Source organism: Euleptes europaea, chromosome 2 (assembly GCF_029931775.1).
Source record: "Euleptes europaea isolate rEulEur1 chromosome 2, rEulEur1.hap1, whole genome shotgun sequence".
NCBI lineage: Eukaryota > Metazoa > Chordata > Lepidosauria > Squamata > Sphaerodactylidae > Euleptes > Euleptes europaea.
The window spans coordinates 110,947,879-110,969,291 of record NC_079313.1 but is presented as its reverse complement, the minus strand read 5'-3'; the positions used below and the strand labels follow the sequence as shown (position 1 = coordinate 110,969,291).

Genomic DNA, 21,413 nt, shown 5'->3' with positions numbered 1-21,413 from the left:
GTATGCGTTGCACCCACTGAACTGTAATTTTAGCCTCTCTTTCTCTTCTACGAAATGGGGGACCGTAGTGGCGGTGGTGGCTGTAGTGAACAACAGAAAAGGTGGGTTGCAATCTTCTTTTCTAAACAAGATATGTAAATGTGTCAATGCCCTGCCTCTAGTCAATTGCAAATACTAGCTGGGATCTAAAGAAGAAGAGTTGGTTTTTATATGCCAACTTTCTCTACCACTTCAGGAAGAATCAAACCGGCTTTCAGTCACCTTCCCTTCCCCTCCCCCCAACAGAGACCCTGTGAGGTAGGGGGGGCTGAGAGAGTGTGACTAGCCCAAGGTCACCCAGCTGGCTTCACGTGGAGGAATGAGGAAACAAATCCAGTTCACCAGATTAGCCTCCTCCGCTCATGTGGAGGAGTGGGGAATCAAACCCTGTTCTCCAGACCAGACTCCACTGTTCCAAACCGCCTCTCTTAACCACTATACCACGCTGGCTCTCCAGCCACGTGCACTTCCCCGTGTGGTGCTTCTTCTTCTAGGGGTAGCGCTCTGCCTCCTAAAAAGCTCCCCCTCTCTCACAGGATTCTCTTAATCATTTCTGTTGAAGTTCATACCTTTCATTAACTGTCAGGGCTATCCTGTATAGCCTCTGTAGACATAAGCCGGATATGCAAAAGCTGTTCTTGGGTGTAACTTGTCAGATTTGTACTTGTGAAGCTCTGGCATGCAGTCTTGTGATCACTCCTTTTTGTTGGTTTGTTTTAAAGAAAAACCTGACCCCGTCTTTTAAGCAGTCACTAATTCACAGGTGCCCTGACCTGGATGGCCCAGGCTGGCCTGATCTCGTCAGATCTCAGAAGCTGAGCAGGGTCAGCCCTGGTTAGTATTTGGATGGGAGACTACCAAGGAATACCAGGGTTGCTGTGCAGAGGAAGGCACTGGCAAACCACCTCTGTCTCTTGCCATGAAAACCCCAAAAGGGGCGCCATAAGTCGGCTGTGACTTGACGGCACTTTACACACACACACAATTCACAGGTTGTGTCTGATTTGCTTCCTCAGCAGGAAGAGTTGCAGGTTGTCGAGAGGCCATTGTCTGAGGCTCTAATGCCCGAAGGGGTGCTGTGTGGCTGGCTACACAGAAGATGAGAGGAAATTAAAATGGTTCCAGGTGGTTGCTGTCTCTTATTGGTTGTAGAAGGAAGTGAGAAATAGCAGCTTGCTTGGGATTTCTCTTATGACTTGTGGCCAGCGCATGCAGGAGAGAGACGTGGCAGGATGTGTTTGCCTAGTTCTTGTTTGGGACCGCTAGGTGGCACTCCAGATAGTTCAGTATCTTAATTCCGGTGTCTCCCTTAAGAAATATTTTGCAGATCGACAAGTGCCTATGAGTGCAATTGAAGTATTTGCAGGAGCAATAGCTAATCTGCAGGGAGGTGCGGAGTCATATATTGGTAATCAGCTGTTCAAAACTGACATGGCAGGTGGAAAACAGTTTGGAGGAATGAAATTCCATTCTCAAAAGAGATGAGTACGTACATAAGCCCACACAACCATTATCCTACATTGTCTCCTGTTGACTGGAAAAAATGAGGGCACACTATATCAATAAGCAGAACCTCAAACATGTCAGCAGTAGTTCAGAGGGGGAAAATATTTAAAAAATGCTTTGCATATCTTGGTCGATGGATCCTGTGAACTGCAAGCAGTTTGCAAAGGAAGATATTTACTACTCTGCGCTACTCGAAGGTAGATTTTGGAAAATCCCTCTGTCTGACAGGCTTTGCCCTTGTGGCAACAATTGTATTGAAACAGTTGCTCCTGCCTTATTTTATTTTATTCCATTATTTACTACTCCCCACCACCACGACCCTGTGTGCCCTCCAAAAACCAATGCTGGGGATCAGGGGAGTGCTGTAAACGAATGCCATATGACTCAGGGGAGAAAGGGGAAAATAGTCTCTTCATCAGCAGCTTCATCATCATCTAGCAGAGGAAGTTCATCACGGCAGGTTTTCCACTTCCACAGCAGAGCAAGGAGGGATTGAGGGGAGCAATAGAGTACTACTCTGTAAAGTCAGTCATTTGAACTGTGTCCACATTTCAGATGGACAAATGAGGCTGAGATGGCACAGTTTGCATAAGGCTGGCTTGTAAGCTCATGATAGAGGGAAGGTTTCAACAGGGGATGGCGATTTGTAATTCAGGCTCTTAGGTTATGCAGCACCATCTCCTTTTAGACTCTTCTGGGGTAAAAATTGTCCATTCTTCTTTCCTGGGAATGTGTTGGTTATTTATTGATGGAATATTTTGCTGGCAAAATGCCATCTACATTCTGTACAATGCAGCCAACTGGGTTTTCTAACTACAATCTCAGGTTCAAGGGGCACTGGGTCATTATCACCATGTTCCATTTCACAAACATTGAGGTCGCTAAGAACATTAAATTGAGGGATTACATGGGCAACTGGAGTGGAGTATATTTCTACAGGAATTTGCGTTTCTGATTTATGCTGTTCTTTAAAGGTGAGTTCATGCAGTTCTTCTAGTTCCTGTTGCAGGAATTGAAAACATTTTATCATATTGCCCTGTTCTTGTAGGTCAGGGTTGGAAAAAGATGAAAACAAATTTAATTGTGTCGAAGGCTTTCACGGTCAGAGTTCATTGGTTCTTGTAGGTTATCCGGGCTGTGTGACCGTGGTCTTGGTATTTTCTTTCCTGATGTTTCGCCAGCAGCTGTGGCAGGCATCTTCAGAGGAGTAACACTGTGTCCTTCAGTGTTACTCCTCTGAAGATGCCTGCCACAGCTGCTGGCAAAACGTCAGAAAAGAAAATACCAAGATCATGGTCACACAGCCCGGATAACCTACAAGAACCAAATCTAATTCTATTGAGTATAAAGCTGAAATAGCCACTAAATCCTTAGATCTATTAGCCAGTGTTAGCAGAATCTGTGGTCAAATTTAATGTAGTTATTTCTTTAGTTTCTTGTTGGTTTTTAACTGATAACTTTCCTTTCTTTCCCTCCATTCCAATGAACTCCTTCACCTTGCCTGTGAATTGGGTAATTTGAGGGTTTTTTTTTTTTTAGCAGGGGTGGATTTTAATACTACATTGGCAGTTGCCAACTTTCCCCCCAGTCAATCAAGAAAAAAAAATACTAATTTTCTTATGGGTTATCTAGATCAGGGCTTCTTAAACTTTCCACTCATGACCCCTTTTCGCCCGAGAAATTTTTACGTGACCCCGGGTATATAGGTATATAAAATAGGTATATACAAATCAAACATTTACTGATAATAAATCATAAATAAATTTATTTAAAAACAATTAATTGGTATACATATAATTTCCTATTTACTGTTGCCAATTTTTTCATGACCCCCACATTCAGTTATGCAACCCCATATGGGTCGCGACCCACAGTTTAAGAAGCTGATCTAGATAGGTCTTTTTCTTTTTCCTTAATTTTCGATCTTCGTGTGACATTGTTCAGGGCCGAATTGGCCGTATGAACAGTATCATTAAAGTAAAGATGGGATATTTTCTGCTCCTTTGACTACCCAGGTAGTACCTTTTTGCAGCACTGGCTTTCCTTGGAGAGTTTTGTTCCTGGAAAGGTTTGCTTCCTTCCCAGGTGAAGTTTCCAACTAGAGACATACAATTTGGTAGCCTGTACAGTTGAGACATCTTTTGCATGTGTTATTTTTGCAAGGGCACATGAAGCTGCCTTATACTGAACCAGACCCTCGGTCCATCAAAGTCAGTATTGTCTACTCAGATTGGGAGTGGCTCTCCAGGGTCTCAGGCAGAGGTCTTTCACATCGCCTACTTGCCTAGTCCCTTTAACTGGAGATGCCAGGGATTGAACTTGGGACCTTCTGCATTCCAAGCAGATGCTCTACCACTGAGCCATGGGGCCCTCCCCATGTTGTATCTGTTCCTCATATGAATTGTCCGCAGTGACTGCTCAGTTGCCTTTGATCATCTCCCAAGGAGGTGGTTCTGCAAGTTGTCCCAGGTATCTTGTACTAGCTAGGCTGTGGGATATTAGAGCTTTTCCTGCTTCTTCCTTCCTTCCATCCATCCATCCATCTATCCAAGGGACTGGTGCTAGTTGTGTGGGGGGGGGAGCGAAAACACTGCATCTCCAGTTACAGATGATTTTGCATACCAGGGCTGAGACTTTGGAGAGCAGCTGTGGATTGGAGGAGATGGTGCTGTCTCCTGGCCCAGTAGAATAGCTTCATGCTTCTTATATGTTTTGTCACCCTTGGTTTTTAGCAGCCACATGATGGATGGAACTTGAGCATGCTTCCATTGCTTCATCTCTATGCTTGGAAAAGTTTCACCTATGGAAACTGAGTATGACATGTAGCTGCCAAACAGACAGGACAGCAAAAGATAAATGACACCCTTCCCAAGGTCAAGGCAGAACTCTGCCTTAGGACTGGGAGCTGGACAGGACGGCTGGGCTCACTAGGCCCTTCCAAGTTTCCAGTCCTTGGAAATAAGCAGAGGTTCTGCATGTGTGGTTTGTTCAAGACCTGGGTCGTTAATTTGCCTCTCTGATCCACTCTGTGTCTCATGGTATTTTCTGACCTTGCCTTTCAGAGGGGGAAGCAGAAGCCGAATGGCTGCAAGATGCTGGGCTGTCAGACTTGATTGGGGACTGCGCCACAGAGAATGGCAACATCGTTCTGCTTTCCACTTTGACCAAGACCCAGGCTGCGGCTGTGCAACGACGGCTGGATACTTACACCCGCTCTCGGCGAAAGAAGAACAAGCAGCCTGTCCGTGATGTCCGAGACATCTTTGGAGTGGTTGGCTCTGGGGTATGTTACTTTTGTGAGTTCTGTCCATAATAGCTCCCCACACACACACACACCAGCTTCCTTGTTCTGTGGAGATATTTTATCCTGAATTAACAAAATAAGCTCTCATAAAGCATCTTATTAAATGCTGTTGTCTTGTCCAATATCCACAATTAGAGGTGGTTCATATTATAGGTTAACCGGAGTGAGCATAGGCTATCTTCCCTTGCTTCTCTTTCCCCATCACTGTTTTAACAATTAATTGAAACTCCATAAGAATGCTTAAGATTTTTACATAAAAAAGCAGAAGCACAGACCAGGAAAAAATGATGTGTATATTATCCTTGGAAAACCAGAAGGTGTAGCTAACGATTGTAACCAATTGCCTAATATTCTAGCTGATATAAGGGGGAATTTCAGGAGTTCATAATTTTATACTTAAATATTGTCAGTCATAGAACACGAAAAGGCCGGGGAGAGGTCATAGCTCAGCAGTAGCACACGTACTTCGCAAAATATCCCAGGTTTTAATCCCTGGCATCTTCCTCTGCTAGGGTCTTGAGTAGTAATGCTTGACGAGACTTCTGTTTGAGGCACTGGTATTTCCTGACCTTGCCTTTCAAAGGGGGAAGCAGAAGCCGAATGGCTGCAAGATGCCGGGCTGTCAGACTTGATTGGGGACTCAAGTAGCTCAAGGCCAAACTCTGTGTTGGGTATCTGTGACAGCAAGGCTGGGAAAGATCTTTGTCTGAGACCTTAGAGTCACTGTTAGAGCAGACACTACTGTACAAAGTGAGCCGGTGGTCAGCCTCTGCATAAGGTGGCTTCATATGTTCATACAAGGAGATTCAGTTTTTCTGTCTCAAAGGGTTTTTGAGAAATACCGCTTGGAGAAGGGACCGGAGGACTTTGCTGTCAAAGAAAGTGTAGATGTGATAGAGTGAAATGGAAATATATGAATTAGGACTGAACCAATTCCGAGAATTTTTAGCTGATTAAACAGCTGCTGTCGAATGGATCAATTAAGTGATTAAGTTTACAGAAATATGTACAGTACCAAACCCTTGGTACTGAAATAAGTACAAGACGACTTCCTTAAAACAAAAGCTGCCGCTCTAGTGTTGCAGGGGAAACTCGTCTTGAATCCTTGTGTGCTCCTTTGCTCATATACCTGAATCAAAGTTATCTTTAGAAAAGAAACACGTATCCTTATAGCTGCAGCCCCACCTACTTTAAGTTTATTTTTTGCTGATGTGAGCTGGTGGTGTGAGCTGTTTTCTCAGAATCGAATTCTGATCCATTTGGCTGCAGCTGTGATCTGAAACCTACATGCCATCAAAACACCTCAAAGGTTCGCTCTGTGTTAATCACAGTAGTATCCTGGTCTGTGGCTTGGCTTTATTCCTCACAGCTGTGCACCCCTCCTTTGTTCCCTTCCCGCTCCCCCAATCTATTTTTTACCTGTCAAAGCAACCTGATGGGTCTAGCTTAGCCTTTCCTACCCTTGCACACACCCCGATTGCTCAGAGCTTGCCGGAAAGCCTGTGCATTGCGCAGCATGACTGTTTTGCAGGAGCCCGTGACTGCTAAGCTGCTGGGGCATTTCTGCAGATCTTGTTTAAGGAAAAGAAGTAGTGGAATGTTCCTCTAAATCACACAGTTCCACTTCACTTCTACTGAATCAGCTTTTCACTCTGGAGGTGACGTCAGCCACACAGCAGAGTGCCGGCCAAGCTAGATGCAATGGGAGAAGCTGTGTTCATTGTTCCTGTGTCTGTCCCTTTCACATAGAAGGTGGAGATCTACCTTTTACATGGAAAGGGCTAAATTGTATGGGTGGGGCAAACCCTGCCCATACCCTGGCTAGTCTTTAATAGCAGAAGTGAGGCAGACTGGCAAGAAAATGGTGCATAGGGAGCTAAAGCAGGGGAGCATTCGGTTCCTCTGACCCGGGCAACTTTTGTAAAAAGGAGAGCCTCCCTTCTCATGTTGTGAGACACAAATGGTGAATAAATAGATATAGCTACTCTCTTGTGCTGAGTTCAACTTAGTATTGCATCTGAACTGGAATTTAAGCAGAAATCTTGTTCTGAATTCCTGGGTTAAGCTCCTAAAAGGTCAAGGTCCCCTGTGCAAGCACCGGGTCATTCCTGACCCATGGGGTGACGTCACATCCCGACGTTTCCAAGGCAGACTTTGTTTGCGGGGTGGTTTGGCAGTGCCTTCCCCAGCCATCTTCCCTTTACCCCCAGCAAGCTGGGTGCTCATTTTACCAACCTCGGAAGGATGGAAGGCTGAGTCAACCTTGAGCCGGCTACCTGAAACCGACTTCGGTCAGGATCAAACTCAAGTCATGAGCAGAGCTTGGACTGCAGTACTGCAGCTTACCACTCTGCGTCACGGGGCTCTTTGGGTTAAGCCCCTACTACTAATAATAATAGTGGGAATACCCAAGAATGTACAGACTGGTTTTTTATTAGCCTTGGGGCAACTCTATGTTGAAATTAGGAATGAGGGATTTCCTGGTGACTTTTTCAAGAAGGCTGGATATTCTAGCCCCATTTTTAATGGGAAATGGTGCCTCGACGCTGCTGTGTCATAAAATTCTAGTGTAGCTGTTTACCTTAATTGTTAACCTTGGCCTGACAATCATTGTAACTGACAACCAGAAGCAGTTTTGTCAGTGGGGGTTAGAATTGTCCTCTCCCCAAAAGCAGGTGTTTAATAGAAACAAAGATATGGGTTGTGCTGAGTTTGCCCATGCAAAGCCTCACGTGAGCAGCAGCAAAACAGTGAAGCGGCAGGAAGCTTAGTTCAGATGCACCTTGATTCTCCCAGATGATAGTTTATTTCCCCTGAGTTAGCCACCTGAGCAAGTCTGCTCAGAAGTAAAGTAGGGCTTACTCCCATGAAAGCATTTTTAGGATTGCAGCTTAAAGATTTGTTCATACATCAGTGGTATTATTTGAGCTTTGCGGTCTGATGATGTCCATGCATGTGTGAATGACCTATCATTGACTGAATTAGGATCATGGCAAGTGGCTGTGGCTCAATGGTGGAGTGTCTGTTTTATATGTGGAAGGTCCCAGGTTCAGTCCCCAGATATTTTATTTAAAGGTATCGTGTAGCGAGTGTTTTGAAAGACCTCCACCTGAGACTCTGGAGAGTCACTGTTAGTCAGAGTAGACAATACTGACCGTGATAGACCAACGATCTGTCTCAGTATAAGGCAGCTTCAAGTGTGTTCAAACAGATCCCTTATTATCCAACGTAATGTTAATAGGCACTGTGTTTCACCAGAGTGATTTATGCATAATAAATATTTGTGTATCCACAGGGCTTTCCCCCCTATTTACAAGTGGTAGGCCTTCCTGATGTTTCATTGTTGTGGTTTCCACGTCTAGTAGGATGTAGTTACTCAGTCCCTACAATATAGACTCCTCAGCGTATGATTTCACGTGTGTTTTTTCTCTGTCCCCTGTCTAGGAGACTGCACCAGAGCTGGGCTCAGAAATTGATCGATTGCAACACAGATCTACATCATCCAACAATAATCAGAAATGTAAGGAGGAAGTGTTACAGGCTTTGACATATTAGAGCACATGAACATAATATTAAAGTTGTACATATGCAGAATCATTCAGACAATAACACAACTACACACACTTTGCATACATGAAGAACTTTATATTCCCTTAAACAGAGGGGGAAGAATGTTAAAAGCAAAAAGCTTCTGTCTCTAACACTCTAACAGAGGCTGCAGTAACTTTCAAATGACATGTCCATGCTAAGGACCTTCTCAGAGAGAGTGCCCTCTAGACTGTATGTCATCTGGAGTGTCCTCTAGACTGAGATACTGTCTTTGCCCTTTACCTGACTTCTAAAACAGGGAAGCTTTACACAGTCCTTTACTGCTACAGACTTCACTGGCAAAGCTTCAAGGGCTACTGCAGATAAGCTGCAGATCTACTCCTGTGCTACAAAAGTTGAAATGTAAACAATAATTGTGTTTTATGATGTAAATATGAATGCTAGGTCTTAAACTTAATGAATGGTATCAAATGAAAGGTCTTTTTCTGTAGATGAGAATGATACTAATATTGAATATATTGAATAAGGATAAAGCTTAAAACTGATTGTTTATGGTTGTTTATAATTAGCAGCAGAGACTCCAGTAAGGAGAAAGCCATACAAGGTTATGGAAAAGGGAACTTGATTGAGGGATAGTCAGTCCTTCACCTGCCTTTAGCTTCTTGATACAAGGACAGTGAAACCTACCTTGAAAAAGGGTATCACATGCCTTGACATAACCCAACAGCCACAAGGTGACTGAAATAGTATAAATACAGACACAGAAAGGCTAGTACTTCAGACCTCTTTCAGAGGGTCTCAAGAAGAGGCTGATTGGTATGTATGGTTTTACAAATATATTATTCTAGAGTGCGAATTAGATACTTTAAACTAAATCAGAGTTATTTAACTGTTATATTTAAATTGTTGGATTATGACTCTGATTAGTATGTAGATCTTGCTTGCTTTACAGTATACATTGTTACATACATTGTTATTGAACATAAAGACTTTGTAACTTGCATTTACACATATTTACTGGAAGTATATCAATAAAAAGACTTGCTTTTTTAAGTGAGTAAAGTCCTGCTTAGTAGATGACTGGCTGAATAAGATAACATATCACTTCTCAGGAAGTGGTCCATTCTAAGAACTAGTCATCAGAACAGCATGACCCGCTTCAGTAGCTTTCCTGTGGTTAAAGAGAGGAAATGCATTATTTAGAAAGCAGCTTGAGATCCCATGCAAAAGTAGTTCTTCCTTCCAAAATACTTTATGGCTATGTGAAAGAAATTGCAATAATTGTGTTCTGCACAAACATTGTCAGCAGAGATAGGACTCACGATAATGGGTTTAAATTGCTGGAGGAAAGGTGCCGTCTGGATATTAGGGGGAAAATTTTTGACAGTAAGAATTGTTCGACAGTGGAATCAGCTACCTAGGAAGGTGGTGAGCTCCCCCTCACCGGCAGTCTTTAAGTAGAGGCTGGACAAACCCTTGTCAGGGATGCTCTAGGCTGATCCTGCATTGAGTAGGGGGTTGTACTAGATGGCCTATATGGCTCCTTTCAGCTCTATGATTCTATGATAGTCTGTGTGTATATGAATAAAATGTGTAAGCTGCTTGCAGTGGCACAGGCTCTCGAAATGGACTGATCTGGGCTGTGATCCCTTGGCTGACAGGTATAAGCTGAGAACGAGGGTGGCGATGTATTTCAGCTGTTGATACTATATGCAGATTGGTGTTGTGTTGTTGTGTATATATGAGTTTATCTCACGTGATTTGTGTTTTTCTTCCTTTTCTAAACTACTGTGTTAGCAGATGCAACAGGAGTCCCAGATTTCCCTTCTCCTTTGAGGGGCTCTGGAAAAGAAGAGATATTCAGCACCGAAATTGCTTATTCGGAGCAAGCAGCTATCCTGCTGAAAGGCTCATTCCCAAGGGAATCCAGACGGATCAAGGACGAGAGTTCTTTAACTGTAAGACTTCTTCTTACACCTCCTTGAAATGTGTGACTATCTGGATGTTCACGCATTTTGGATAACTGCCTGGCAGCTTCAGAAATGAGAGTGTTACCAATGCTAACTTTAAAGTGTCGTGCTGAGCTCTTCTTTCTTTCTTTTGGGTTAGAAGTTTAAGATCCCCAAGGGCAGGCTGGGAGTGACCAGGATAGGAGATTTATCACCACAGGATATGAAGAAGATCCCCACGTTAGCACTCATCGAGCTAACTGCGCTTTGTGATGTCCTAGGCTTAGAGCTGAAGAGGAACAAGGCAGCAAAATGGAAGGCAACAGGTACCTCCATTTTCCCTATTCCTTTTAGTTGGATTCTTGGCATCTCATCATGGATTGAACTAGCAAGAAGGAAATTTGGTAGACCATCAGGTTTGAAAGTAAAAGCTGTAAAAGGGTAAAGGAAGGTCCCCTGTGCAAGCACTGGGTCATTCTGACCCATGGGGTGACGTCACATCCTGATGTTTACTAGGCAGACTTTGTTTACGGGGTGGTTTGCCATTGCCTTCCCTAGTCATCTACACTTAACCCCCAACAAGCTGGGTATTCATTTGACCAACCTTGGAAGGATGGAAGGCTGAGTCAACCTTGAGCCGGCTACCTGAAACCGACTTCCGTCAGGATCGAACTCAGGTCATGAGCAGAGTTTTTGACTGCAGTACTGCACCTTATCACTCTGTGTCATGGGGCTCTTCTTTAGGCTGTAGTCTTCTTTAAAGTGCAGGTGGGCCCATTCCAGCATATCTGTTGGCAATATACCACACATGTACAATTAATTGAATCTGCAGTGGTTTTCCTGCTTGTCACCATTAAATCATTTAAAAGATTTTATAGGCTGCCCCTTGGAAGCCCTGCTGAGGGTGGCTAACAAAGCAGGACTTAGAGGCCAATGAGGCCTTGTATTCATTGCCAACACACAAACCCACAAAGCTGCCTTCTGGTGAGTCAGACCACCTATCAAGGGCAGTTTGGACTAATCTGACTGGTGGCGGATCTCCAGGTTTCAGGGTCTTTCACATCAGTAGTTTTTTGAGAAACTACTTTTTGGAAGTGCTGGTAGACTGGTCGACTGTAAGGTGTGCGGTTAAGAATGCCAAGTGAGCACAATTTGGGAACCACCACCCATAGATTTTTTTTCTTTCTTCGCAATATAATGACCGTGCCAATTCACCCTAATGATCACTTTGGTGCTGCACTGTTCTGTCATACTGCAGATCACTTATTTGAGATTGAGTTTGCTTGACTGACGTAACACCATATTCTCTTTTGCAGAGAACAAGCTCTTTGGGGTTTCACTTGGCACTCTGCTAGAAAATGATCAGAAACTCCTCCCAAATACCAAAGTTCCATTGATTCTGCAGGCAGTAAGTTAATTCCTATACCTCGTATTGTTGGTGCTGTCAGAATGCTTCTTTATTTTGGACTTCATTGCAAAGCCTTTCTTTTGAGAGGGGATGCAATGACCTTCTGGTATTTTGCTTCCCAGTTGCTGTCGTGTTTGGAAAAGAGGGGGCTGGACACAGAAGGAATCCTGAGAGTCTCAGGATCACAGACTCGCATTAAGGTACAGTTTTATTTTCTCCATAAAGAAAAGTGCAGGTTTCATATAACTTCAACTGCTTAGGAAAAGTCGCTTTAAAAAAGCGCATTGACCCTAGCTAAACTGTAGTGGAGTGGCTTGAAGCACTTTTTTGTTTGTGTGTCTGACTCAAAGGGCAGAAGTTGCTTTAGCACGGGAAGTATTAAGGACATTTCCAAAGTGTTCCTCACTCCCACAATACAATGAATGCAGGGTTGGTCCAGTGGGACTTCAGAAGGCTTTCCTCAAGGTAGCCTTTCTTGTGCTGGAGATCTCATCTTTCCCAGTTCTTAAACTACAGCATTTTCTCACTGCTACTTCACCAGTCCTGGCCCATTGGTAGGTTGAGGTGGGAACGCAAAAGTATATTCTACGGAAACTGTCTTTTGTTTTGCCTTGCCAGAGCTGTATTATTTTTTAAATTTTCACACCAACTCTGCCATCTCCTCACCACCCGGAGGTCTCTTTATCTTTCCCCTTTATTTTTTCCTCTTTAGAGTCTGGAACAAAAGCTAGAAAGCAGCTTCTATTCTGGTTTTTTCCAATGGGATGAGGTCCATCAGAATGACGTGTCCGGCTTGCTGAAGAGGTTTATTCGGGAACTTCCAACTCCCCTGCTGACAGCGGAATACTTGCCTGCCTTTGCAGCTGTGCAGAGTGAGCTCTTGGCCACAGAGACTGGCCTCTGTTATCTTGACCATGAGTGCCTTGTTTTACTTTTCTGATTTGTTTGAGGGTCATTGTGGTGTGGTGGCTGGAAAGGGTAAAGTCCTTGCCTGACCGTGAAGGAGAAGTAAATATTTCTAAGCCTAAATCTGCATACTCCACCATCAGCTCTATAGGGGAAAAAAGTAAGAGAGATGTGGTTGATGCTCCCATTGAAGTAGACTTTTGTGCATGGCGCTGTCCATGCATATTTCACTGCTGGAATATTCACAACTGTTCATACGGTGTCAGGAGTTTGCATCCTATATTACCTAGGCAAAATATGCTGCCCGTTACTTATAGGGGGCTCTTTCCTGAATCTGCACCCTCTGAGTTTTTTGCTGGAATCTCCACATTGCACTTTCCCCCACGAAGCTCCAGCTTTGTCAAAAGTGGATTCCTAACTGTAGTGAGTGCCACACAAAAGCGATGTTAATTTTAAATAGACCCTTCATGCTTTCTACAATTTAGTCACTGTAAGATTGGTGCACAACAAGGATTTATTCCTTTCAACAATAACAACATTGGGGAGGGGCTGTGGCTTAGCAGTATTAACTGTAGCTAACAGTATTAACACCTGCTGGGCACGTAGAAGGTCCCAGGTTCAGTCCCTGGCATCTACAGTTAATACCAGGCAGTCGGTTGTGTGAAAGACTTCTAGCTGAGGCCCTGTAGAGTGGTTGATATACTGAGCAGACAGTACTAACCTTGATGGACCAATGGTCTCATTCAGTATAAGGCAGCTTCATGTATCATGTGACAAATGAACGTTGCATGAACCAGACCAGCTGTGCATATACAAGATTACTCTTACAGGAAATGAATGTGAGGTGCACCAACTTTCTTGCTTACATGGTGCTGTCTTTAGTTGTTATTGGCTATGAAAGGCTCCAAAGAGAGCCGTTTCCCTTTGCATAGAGCACTCCAGGAAGATTGCAGGCAGCATGTGAGAATTCTCAGTTAGCATGTCCTGCCTCGTCCAGGCTAAGGGTGCCAAAATGTGGGGTGTTGTAACTCCCCAAATGGAGCCAGCGTGGTGTAGTGTTTAAGAGCGGCAGACTCTAATCTAGAGCACCTGGTTTGATTCCCCAGTCCTCCACATGAAGCCTGCTGGGTAACCTTGGGCCAGTCACAGTTCTCTCAGAACTCTCTCAGCCCATGTGGAGGCAGGCAATGGCAAACCGCCTCTGAATGTCTCTTGTCTTGAAAACTCTACGAGGTTCACATAAGTCAGCTGTGACTTGATGGCACTTTCCACCACCACAACGCCAGATCCTGGAATTAACATGGTTGCTGGGATAATTGCTTTAAAACTGGCAGATCTTTACATCCGTGGAGATGAATTTGGACATGCACAGTACCATCAGAAATAGCTTGGCTAGCACAACTTCATCTCTTTTGTGTTGCCCAGAAAATTCAGTAATCTAAAATTAAATCTTATTGTATTTCCTATATTTTCCTTGTAGTTCTTTGTTGTAAGTCTGGAATGTTTAGCTATCTGTAGGAGCAAAAATCATGTTGATTTATAATTTGGATTCTTCTCTTCACCACAGATATCCCAGACTTGAAACAGAGGTTGCAAGCTCTAAATCTGCTTATTCTGATTTTACCAGAGCCAAACCGAAACACCCTGAAGGTAATAAGCAGCCTACAGAATCCATTTTCTTGGAAACATTATCTGCAACTATTTGTATAGCTGTGGCTCAGTCAGTTTCTGTGTCTCCAAATTAGGAAGGCGGCCAAAACTCAGTGGTAGAGTGCATGCATGCATGCATGCAGAAAGCTCTTCAACCTTTCCAGACCTGGGAAACCACCCTTAATCCTCAAGTGACAGAATGGGACTTTCTGATTGCAAGCAAGTGACAGGAAAGCATACGGGAAAGGAGGAGCCAGAGTTGTGACCTCATTGGCGGAGTGAGAGAAGCTCGGCACCTCAAATGCTCATGGAGCAGATATGAACCAGCTGGTGTGGGCTGAGCATGGCTGGGTTAGGACTGGTTGAGGGGCAGAAAATGAAGGCAAAGGATAGCTTCCACACACATGCAGAGCATTATTTATGTTATTTATTGAAAATATTTATATGCCCTCCTTTCTCTCAGGCATCCCAGATCCCAAGGGCAATGTGAAAACAACACATTAAAACATGGTTAAAACCTCTTAAGTCCCAAGAACCAGGATACTCCCCCTTTGCCCAGATTACAGGCTGAATTGGTGAGCTAGACATTGAGAAGAGAGGTGATCAAGGGAGAGTGTTCCCTGGGCAAAGAGGAGGGGTGGTCTTTGAAGGTTCCTGTGCTAAAAAGCATCTTCTTTACTACCAAGTGACCTGATGCCCCCATCCTGCTGCTCCTCTCAGCTGTGTGCAAAGAGAGGCACGGCGCTGTTGCCATGTGCAACAGGTCTGTCTAAAAAACCCTGCAGAAATAACAGGCAGTTCTTATAGCAGCTTACAACCCGGCAAGTGTATATCTGTGATCCGAGGATCACAGCCCATGACTTGAAGACCACTGGGCTGGAATCTGCAGACCAAACGGGAGGTGCCAGTACACAGGTGGGAAATGTCAGTTTTGAGCAGCTGTAGCCAAGGGAAAGAATACAGATAGGATCTGAGAGGCAAGCTGCTAAATGAACCAGGTAAGTGATCCGTAGTGTATGAAGACAAGGAAGTAGGCTTGGAGTAAGCATGCTAAATAAAAACACAGGCTACCTAGCAGGTAGGTTTATAATTCAGTAGGGCAGATGGATGTTGCCTCTTCGTAGCACTATGATCAGACTTGCAGCATCAGTGTAAGTCTGGGAGACCTTGAATCATTATCAGTACATTTAGTTAGATTAAAATGGTCGTTGGTCATCCCTTGTACCACTGCTATGGCTGTAGAATAAAAAGCTGCCTATGCAGATGGGGGGTGATCAGGTCGACAATTCCCCATGGCCTAGGGGTCTGTATTAAGGAACTGCAGTGCCCTGACACTAGGACACTCTTAATGTGCCAAGTGTTCTGCAGTCTAAAAAGAGATGGTAATACCATACAGGACACATGAATCTCATGCTGATGCAAATATTCCTGGTGGAAAAGATGTTGTCTTTTTTTTTTTTTTAAGCTCAAGCTGGCTAGTTTTTGCTTGCTATCAATTTGACCATGAATGTCCCTCTTTCCCATTTTCAGGCCCTGTTGGAATTCCTGAGGCTGGTGGTTTCCAGAGAGAAAAAGAACAAGATGTCTCTCTGGAATGTTTCCACAGTCATCGCTCCAAACCTCTTCATGCACAAGGGGCTGCGGAACAAGATCCCAGAGGGAAAGGAAAAACAGCTGGCAGAAGGGGCGGCAGATATTGTGCGGATGATGATCCACTATCAGGATTTGCTCTGGACTGTAAGTTAGGCCCGAATGACTCTGAATTTAGAGCATTTGAGTTACCTGCACCTGTAAACAGACGGTTGGCACAAATGGAACTTTCATTTTTAAACTGGCAGCCCTTCACTTTTAATGTTTTCCATTCACAGTATCCACAAAAAAAATAAATCTGAAAATCTGTAAAGCAGAGACTGGAGGTCACTTGTGCATTACAAGTGTTCAGTGGGTAACTTGGTAGCTGACAGAAGTTTGGAAACAGAAGAGCACAAAGCCCCTAAAGGAGTTTTGATTCCTGGTCCAAGCTTGGAGCCAGTGGGCCCTTGTTCAATGACAGCAATGTTTGGACAGTAAACTAATAGACCAGAACACAAAGAACAAGGGTTTTGAATAATAGCATGAAAGAGAAGAAGGGAAAGGAGCAGGAGGGCGAAAAGGAGCCCAGTATTAGAGGAGCATTTGAAGCAAGGAGAGAGCCTTAAAATTAAAGATTGAGGAGGCTGAGTATAACAAAAGCAGCAATCCCACAGCAGGAGAGCAAAAAGGAGCTCAGTATTAGAGGTTGGTTTGTGCAAAAAAATAATAATAATAATTCAGGTTCGTGTTTATCAGGCCTGATTTTTTCAGTAAACCTGAAATAAGCTGAATACCCATACCGGAAAATATTTGCAATGTTTCTCTATGGAGGGCGGGGGGCTACCCGGACCCCATAAAATTGGACCCCCTTACCCATTCCTAACCAAACTTCAGGGGTCATACAAGGAGAATCCCTTCAAACTATGCTGCAAATTTGGGGACTCTACCTCCAAAAATGCCTCCCCCAGCCGAACCCAAAAAGCCAAATAATTATTCGGCTTATTTGAAAGTCGCCTATTTGGCTCGGCTAATTCCCGCAGGTTTTTTTCCTGGTAAACCTAAACACCAAAATTGGCCAAAACGGTGATTTGGGGGTTTATTTTCAGCTTGGGTTTACCGATATGCAGAAGCCTAATTAGAGGAGCATTGGAAGCAAGAAGAGAGCCTTAAAATTAAAGATGGAGGAGGCTGAACACTACAAAAGCAGCAATACCACAGGAGTGTGTTGCTGTGGGTAGAGATGGATTGAAACAGAGATCTAGGCTTAGCAGGAACGAAATCACTGGCCTGCTAATGGTATTATCCCTCTGTTCAGAATCAGGTGGATTCTTTTAATCTCTGTTGTGGATATCTTCTATTTCCCTTCCCATCTTCATTGGACATTTTCACACGAGTTTCCCAGAACTGTTCTGTTTAAGGGTGGTGAGGGTGTTGCAACATCAGTAAACCCGTGTCACATCTCAGCTCTCATAATTTGTCATTTGTTTTAGATAGCGTCTTTCCTGGTCACTCAAGTGCGAAAACTAAACGAGAGTAGCAGCCGAAAGTACCAGTTCTATGACAGGAGGATCAAAAACCTGCTGAGGAAGATTCACACGGACAAGGAAAAGGCAGAAAAGAACCATGCGGAAGTGAGTGAGAGCCTACGCCTTCTACTTTCTGCCACCACCATTTAATTCCTGCCTTATTAAAGGGTGGGACTGAGGTTCACGGTAGCCGCATACTGAACCGGCACATGTTCAAGATCTCACATGCGAATGTCTGTGATTTAGGGCCAGACTACAGGTGACAGTGACCATAGATCCATCCTGTGCCCACTAATGCCATTTTAGAAGCAAGTCAGTTAAGCAAATTTCGTAACCATTCTAGAGATGTATGTCTAAGATGCAGACCATCTGAGATGACCTCAAAATCACACAAGGTTGGAAGAGACCACAAAGGCCATCCAGTCCAATCCCCTGCCATGCAGGATCCCACAATCAAAGCACTCCCAACAGATTGCATTCCAACCTCTGCTTAAAGACTTCCAAAGACGGGGACTCCACCCCCACCCCAGAGGCAGCGCGTTCCACCGTCGAACTGCCCTCACTGTCAGAAAGTTCTTCCTAATGTTTAGGTGGAATCGTTTTTCTTTTAGTTTAAATCCATTACTCCGTGTCCTAATCTCTGAAGCAACAGAAAACAAGCTAGTTCCCTCATTAACATGGCATCCCTTCAAATATTTAAACATGGCTATCATGTCACCCCTTAACCTTCTCTTCTCCAGACCTCCAGGGACTCAAAGCTGGACTTTCCCTTTGGAAACCTTTGCTTGGTGAGGAATTCTCTGTCTGACTGTAGGCATCTGTTTCTATCACCCATCTTTACGATGACTGTTGTAAGGAGTTCTGAGATAAGGTGAAGCAGTTTGAGCTGTTAGTACGGTTTGACTGTCCCAGATATATATATTCTTTTTCATAAGAGGTGGATCCTGAAATTTCAGTGTAACTAAATGGTTGCCTGAGCCATAAAGTGATCACAGCACCTTTACGGTATTAATCTGTGTTGCGTGGCTACTTGATGTTCTAGAAGAAACCAATGTTGTGAGTTCTATTGTAATGGGAGCACATCACTTTGATCTCTGCGTGGTGGCTTGGATCCCACTGAGCACAGAAGGATTTCTGCCGGCAGAGTGCAGTTTTTTCACCCCTCCCTCCCTCCCTCCCAGTGCTGCTCCTGGAGGGCAGTGGTCTGCAGCTGCAGTGGGAGGCGAGAAAGTGATGTTGTGCTGAAAGAAACCTTCCCATCAGGCAAAATACTCTGGTGGGTTCAGCCCTCTATTTGGATTCATCACAGCACTGTCCTGTTCGACCTCAGAGCTCAAATTCAGGTCAAAATATTTGATTCGTTTGATACCGTTCGTGTACTGCCTGTCTGCCATTGCCTTCAAGGTGGGCTTATGATTTAAAATGACACCTGCAATATAATATATGTATCATATAAAAGGAAGAGGGACAGAAAAACCAAGGAGAAGCAAGCAAATTGAGGTTCTCAATAGCTAGTAGTGAGCTGGAATGGAACAGTTGTAATAACATTTAAGGTGATCCGGCCGTGAAGAAGGCCTTCGTAACAGAGGCAATTACGGCTTTTGGCTGTATGAGCGAGATCCTCCTTAAGGTCTCCTACCCCCATATTTTACAGAGTCGTGATTGGACCAAGCGTGGCATGGCCAACCTGTTCCTTGCACTTTCCTCAATTAGGGAAATAGAAGGAACTGGACATCCCCTGCATATGTTGGCATTGAGATGAAGGGGCAGTAAGGCCGTCTTCTTCATTTTTTATTTTCACAAATCTAGTGCTTTCCTGAGTTTCTTTCACTGGAACGTTTTGGGATCCCAGATCCCCACAGCCTTCTGGTTCTTTGCTCAGGGTGAACTGGACCAACTACCTGCCTTCTCACTTTTGTTTGAAGTGCCTGAAACGCACCTGTATGTTGTGTGTGTCAAGTGCTGTCAAGTCCCCTTAAAACAAGCACGTTTTGCTTGTGGAGAATTTTCTCATCTGTAAACACCAGGGGGCACCCCTGCTTCTCTTTCTCCATTCTAGTCCTAGCGTCCAGCTTTACGATGAAAGGAATCATTTGACATTAATCATTACTTTGCGTCCATCATGTCGACTCTGGAGGAGGCTGTATACACATAGTGGATACTCAGGGTTGAGCGTCAGTTTTCCCAGTACGATGTGATATTTCCACTTGCTCATAACTTCCTTACCAATGTGTGTTTCTTCCCCCCTCCCCCATGCTGTCTCCTTCGTTTTTCAGCCGTCCAAAGTAGTGAAAGTCCAAGCTTCCCTGTTCCTGAAGGACTCTATGGAGGTTCACTTAAACAGTGGCACTAAAGCGGCCGATGTTCTGCGGCAGTTCCAGAAGCACCTCTGTCAGAACGGCTGGAATATTGTCAACGCCGTCAACCTCATCAAATGGTAAAAGTCACTAAGCTGAAGGACAGTGTCTCTCAGTGTCAAGTGTGTAGGAAGAGTAATATATAGTCAGAAAGGGGTTGGGTTGAGCTGAATCATTGTCCTGCAAAAAGTATCAAAGGTAATGTGCTAATCATTGTCCTGTAAATATCAAGATAATGTTCGCTCAGTTGTTCACCCCCCGCAGTCGCCGCTCAGAGGTACACTGTGTCTGGACATGGAGGTTTCTTTACAGCTTATGGCTGCTGCTAGGCCCATCTTCCTGTGAAATTTGTCTCATCCCCTTTTCAACTTTTTCGTATATAATCTTGCCTTTCCCCTGAGGTGCTCCGGACAGCGTTACGTGATTTCCCCCTCTTCCTTTTTATGCTGACGACAGCCCTGTGACGTCAGTTAGGACAAAAGACCATGGTTGGTATGAGATCTCTCAATGAGCTTCATGGCTGACTGGGGATTTGAACCTTGGTCTTCCAGCTCCTAGTCTGACACCATAGCCTCTATGCTACAGCCATTGCTACAAGACTAATGAGTCTGCTGCTGCAGCTAAGCCAGTTTAGCCAATGGGATATTACATGCCTGGAAGCTGAATATAAGCATCTCTGAGCTCTTGGGAGAAAGAGCAGAATATGTGTAGTAAATAAAGGGCAATTATGTTGTAGCCGTGCTTCATAATTATGGCCTGAATACTGACTGCTTCAGAAAGAGAGATTCTGTTTCTACATCCTTTTGTTCACCTATACACAAGGGTGGTGGTTTCTTTCGTCAGTAAATAGGTATAAATCTGCCTAGCAGAAGGTTAGAAGGAAGAGACTATTGGGAATGTCGCAGTGGATTTGCAAGCATTAGTGCTAATACTCTATTAACAGCTCCTGCCTCTACTTAGGCCTGCAGTCTTCATTGGCAAGTTGAGCATCACCTGAATTAGCTTCTTGCTGAGTTGCGCCGCTGCTGGATATTGATTCTTCGCTGTGCTTTTATTTTCCTCTTGACAAATTAGCCCTTTGCCAGAGCTTGAGAGAATGGTGACATATGTTACAGCAAATGCCTAAACAGTTAATGATCATTCCTTCTCCCCAGGGAATCCTGGGAATTGTAGTTTGGTGAAGAGGGAGGTGGCTGAGAGCCACCCCCACATGGGAAGGGGAGGGAGAACTGGGTTCTCTTTACTCCTGGTATTCCTTGGTGGTTTCCCATCCAAATACTAACCAGGGCTGACCCTGCTCAGCTTCTGAGGTCTGACGAGATCAGGCTAGCCTGGGCCATCCAGGTCAGGGCTAAACTAGTATACCAAAACCTTTGATGGTATAAAAAAACTTAAACAATAAAATATTACATGTAGCTCAAATAATGTTAAAATCGTATACAATATTTATCCCTGAGTTTTGTCATGCCGTGCTTTTATGACACTCAGAAAGAATTTGGCCACTTTCTCAAGTGTGGTGGGAGAGCGATTACTCAAAGGAAAAGACACCTTTACAGGACCAGATAATCAAGTCTTGTTTACCAAGATAGGTGTTAAAATTTTTGATCCAGTTTCATCATAACAGGAGCATTAACTAGTATACAATAA

At 44.1% G+C, this 21,413-nt stretch overlaps 1 protein-coding gene across 2 annotated transcripts in view; it reads left to right on the top strand.

Moving 5' to 3' along the window:
* The window catches only part of ARHGAP40 (Rho GTPase activating protein 40), a 52,365-nt gene that overhangs the window by 28,622 nt on the left and 2,330 nt on the right, over positions 1-21,413 (top strand). The window contains exons 3-13 of one of the 2 annotated variants that reach the window (XM_056844273.1): positions 4,608-4,828; positions 8,294-8,369; positions 10,199-10,356; positions 10,508-10,673; positions 11,664-11,755; positions 11,878-11,955; positions 12,468-12,627; positions 14,229-14,311; positions 15,842-16,048; positions 17,374-17,514; positions 19,686-19,846. In XM_056844273.1, coding sequence (XP_056700251.1) covers positions 4,608-4,828; positions 8,294-8,369; positions 10,199-10,356; positions 10,508-10,673; positions 11,664-11,755; positions 11,878-11,955; positions 12,468-12,627; positions 14,229-14,311; positions 15,842-16,048; positions 17,374-17,514; positions 19,686-19,846 — 1,543 coding nt within the window. Of the gene's footprint in view, positions 1-4,607; positions 4,829-8,293; positions 8,370-10,195; positions 10,357-10,507; positions 10,674-11,663; positions 11,756-11,877; positions 11,956-12,467; positions 12,628-14,228; positions 14,312-15,841; positions 16,049-17,373; positions 17,515-19,685; positions 19,847-21,413 lie in introns of both variants that reach the window. The other variant, XM_056844272.1, reaches the window with a different exon arrangement.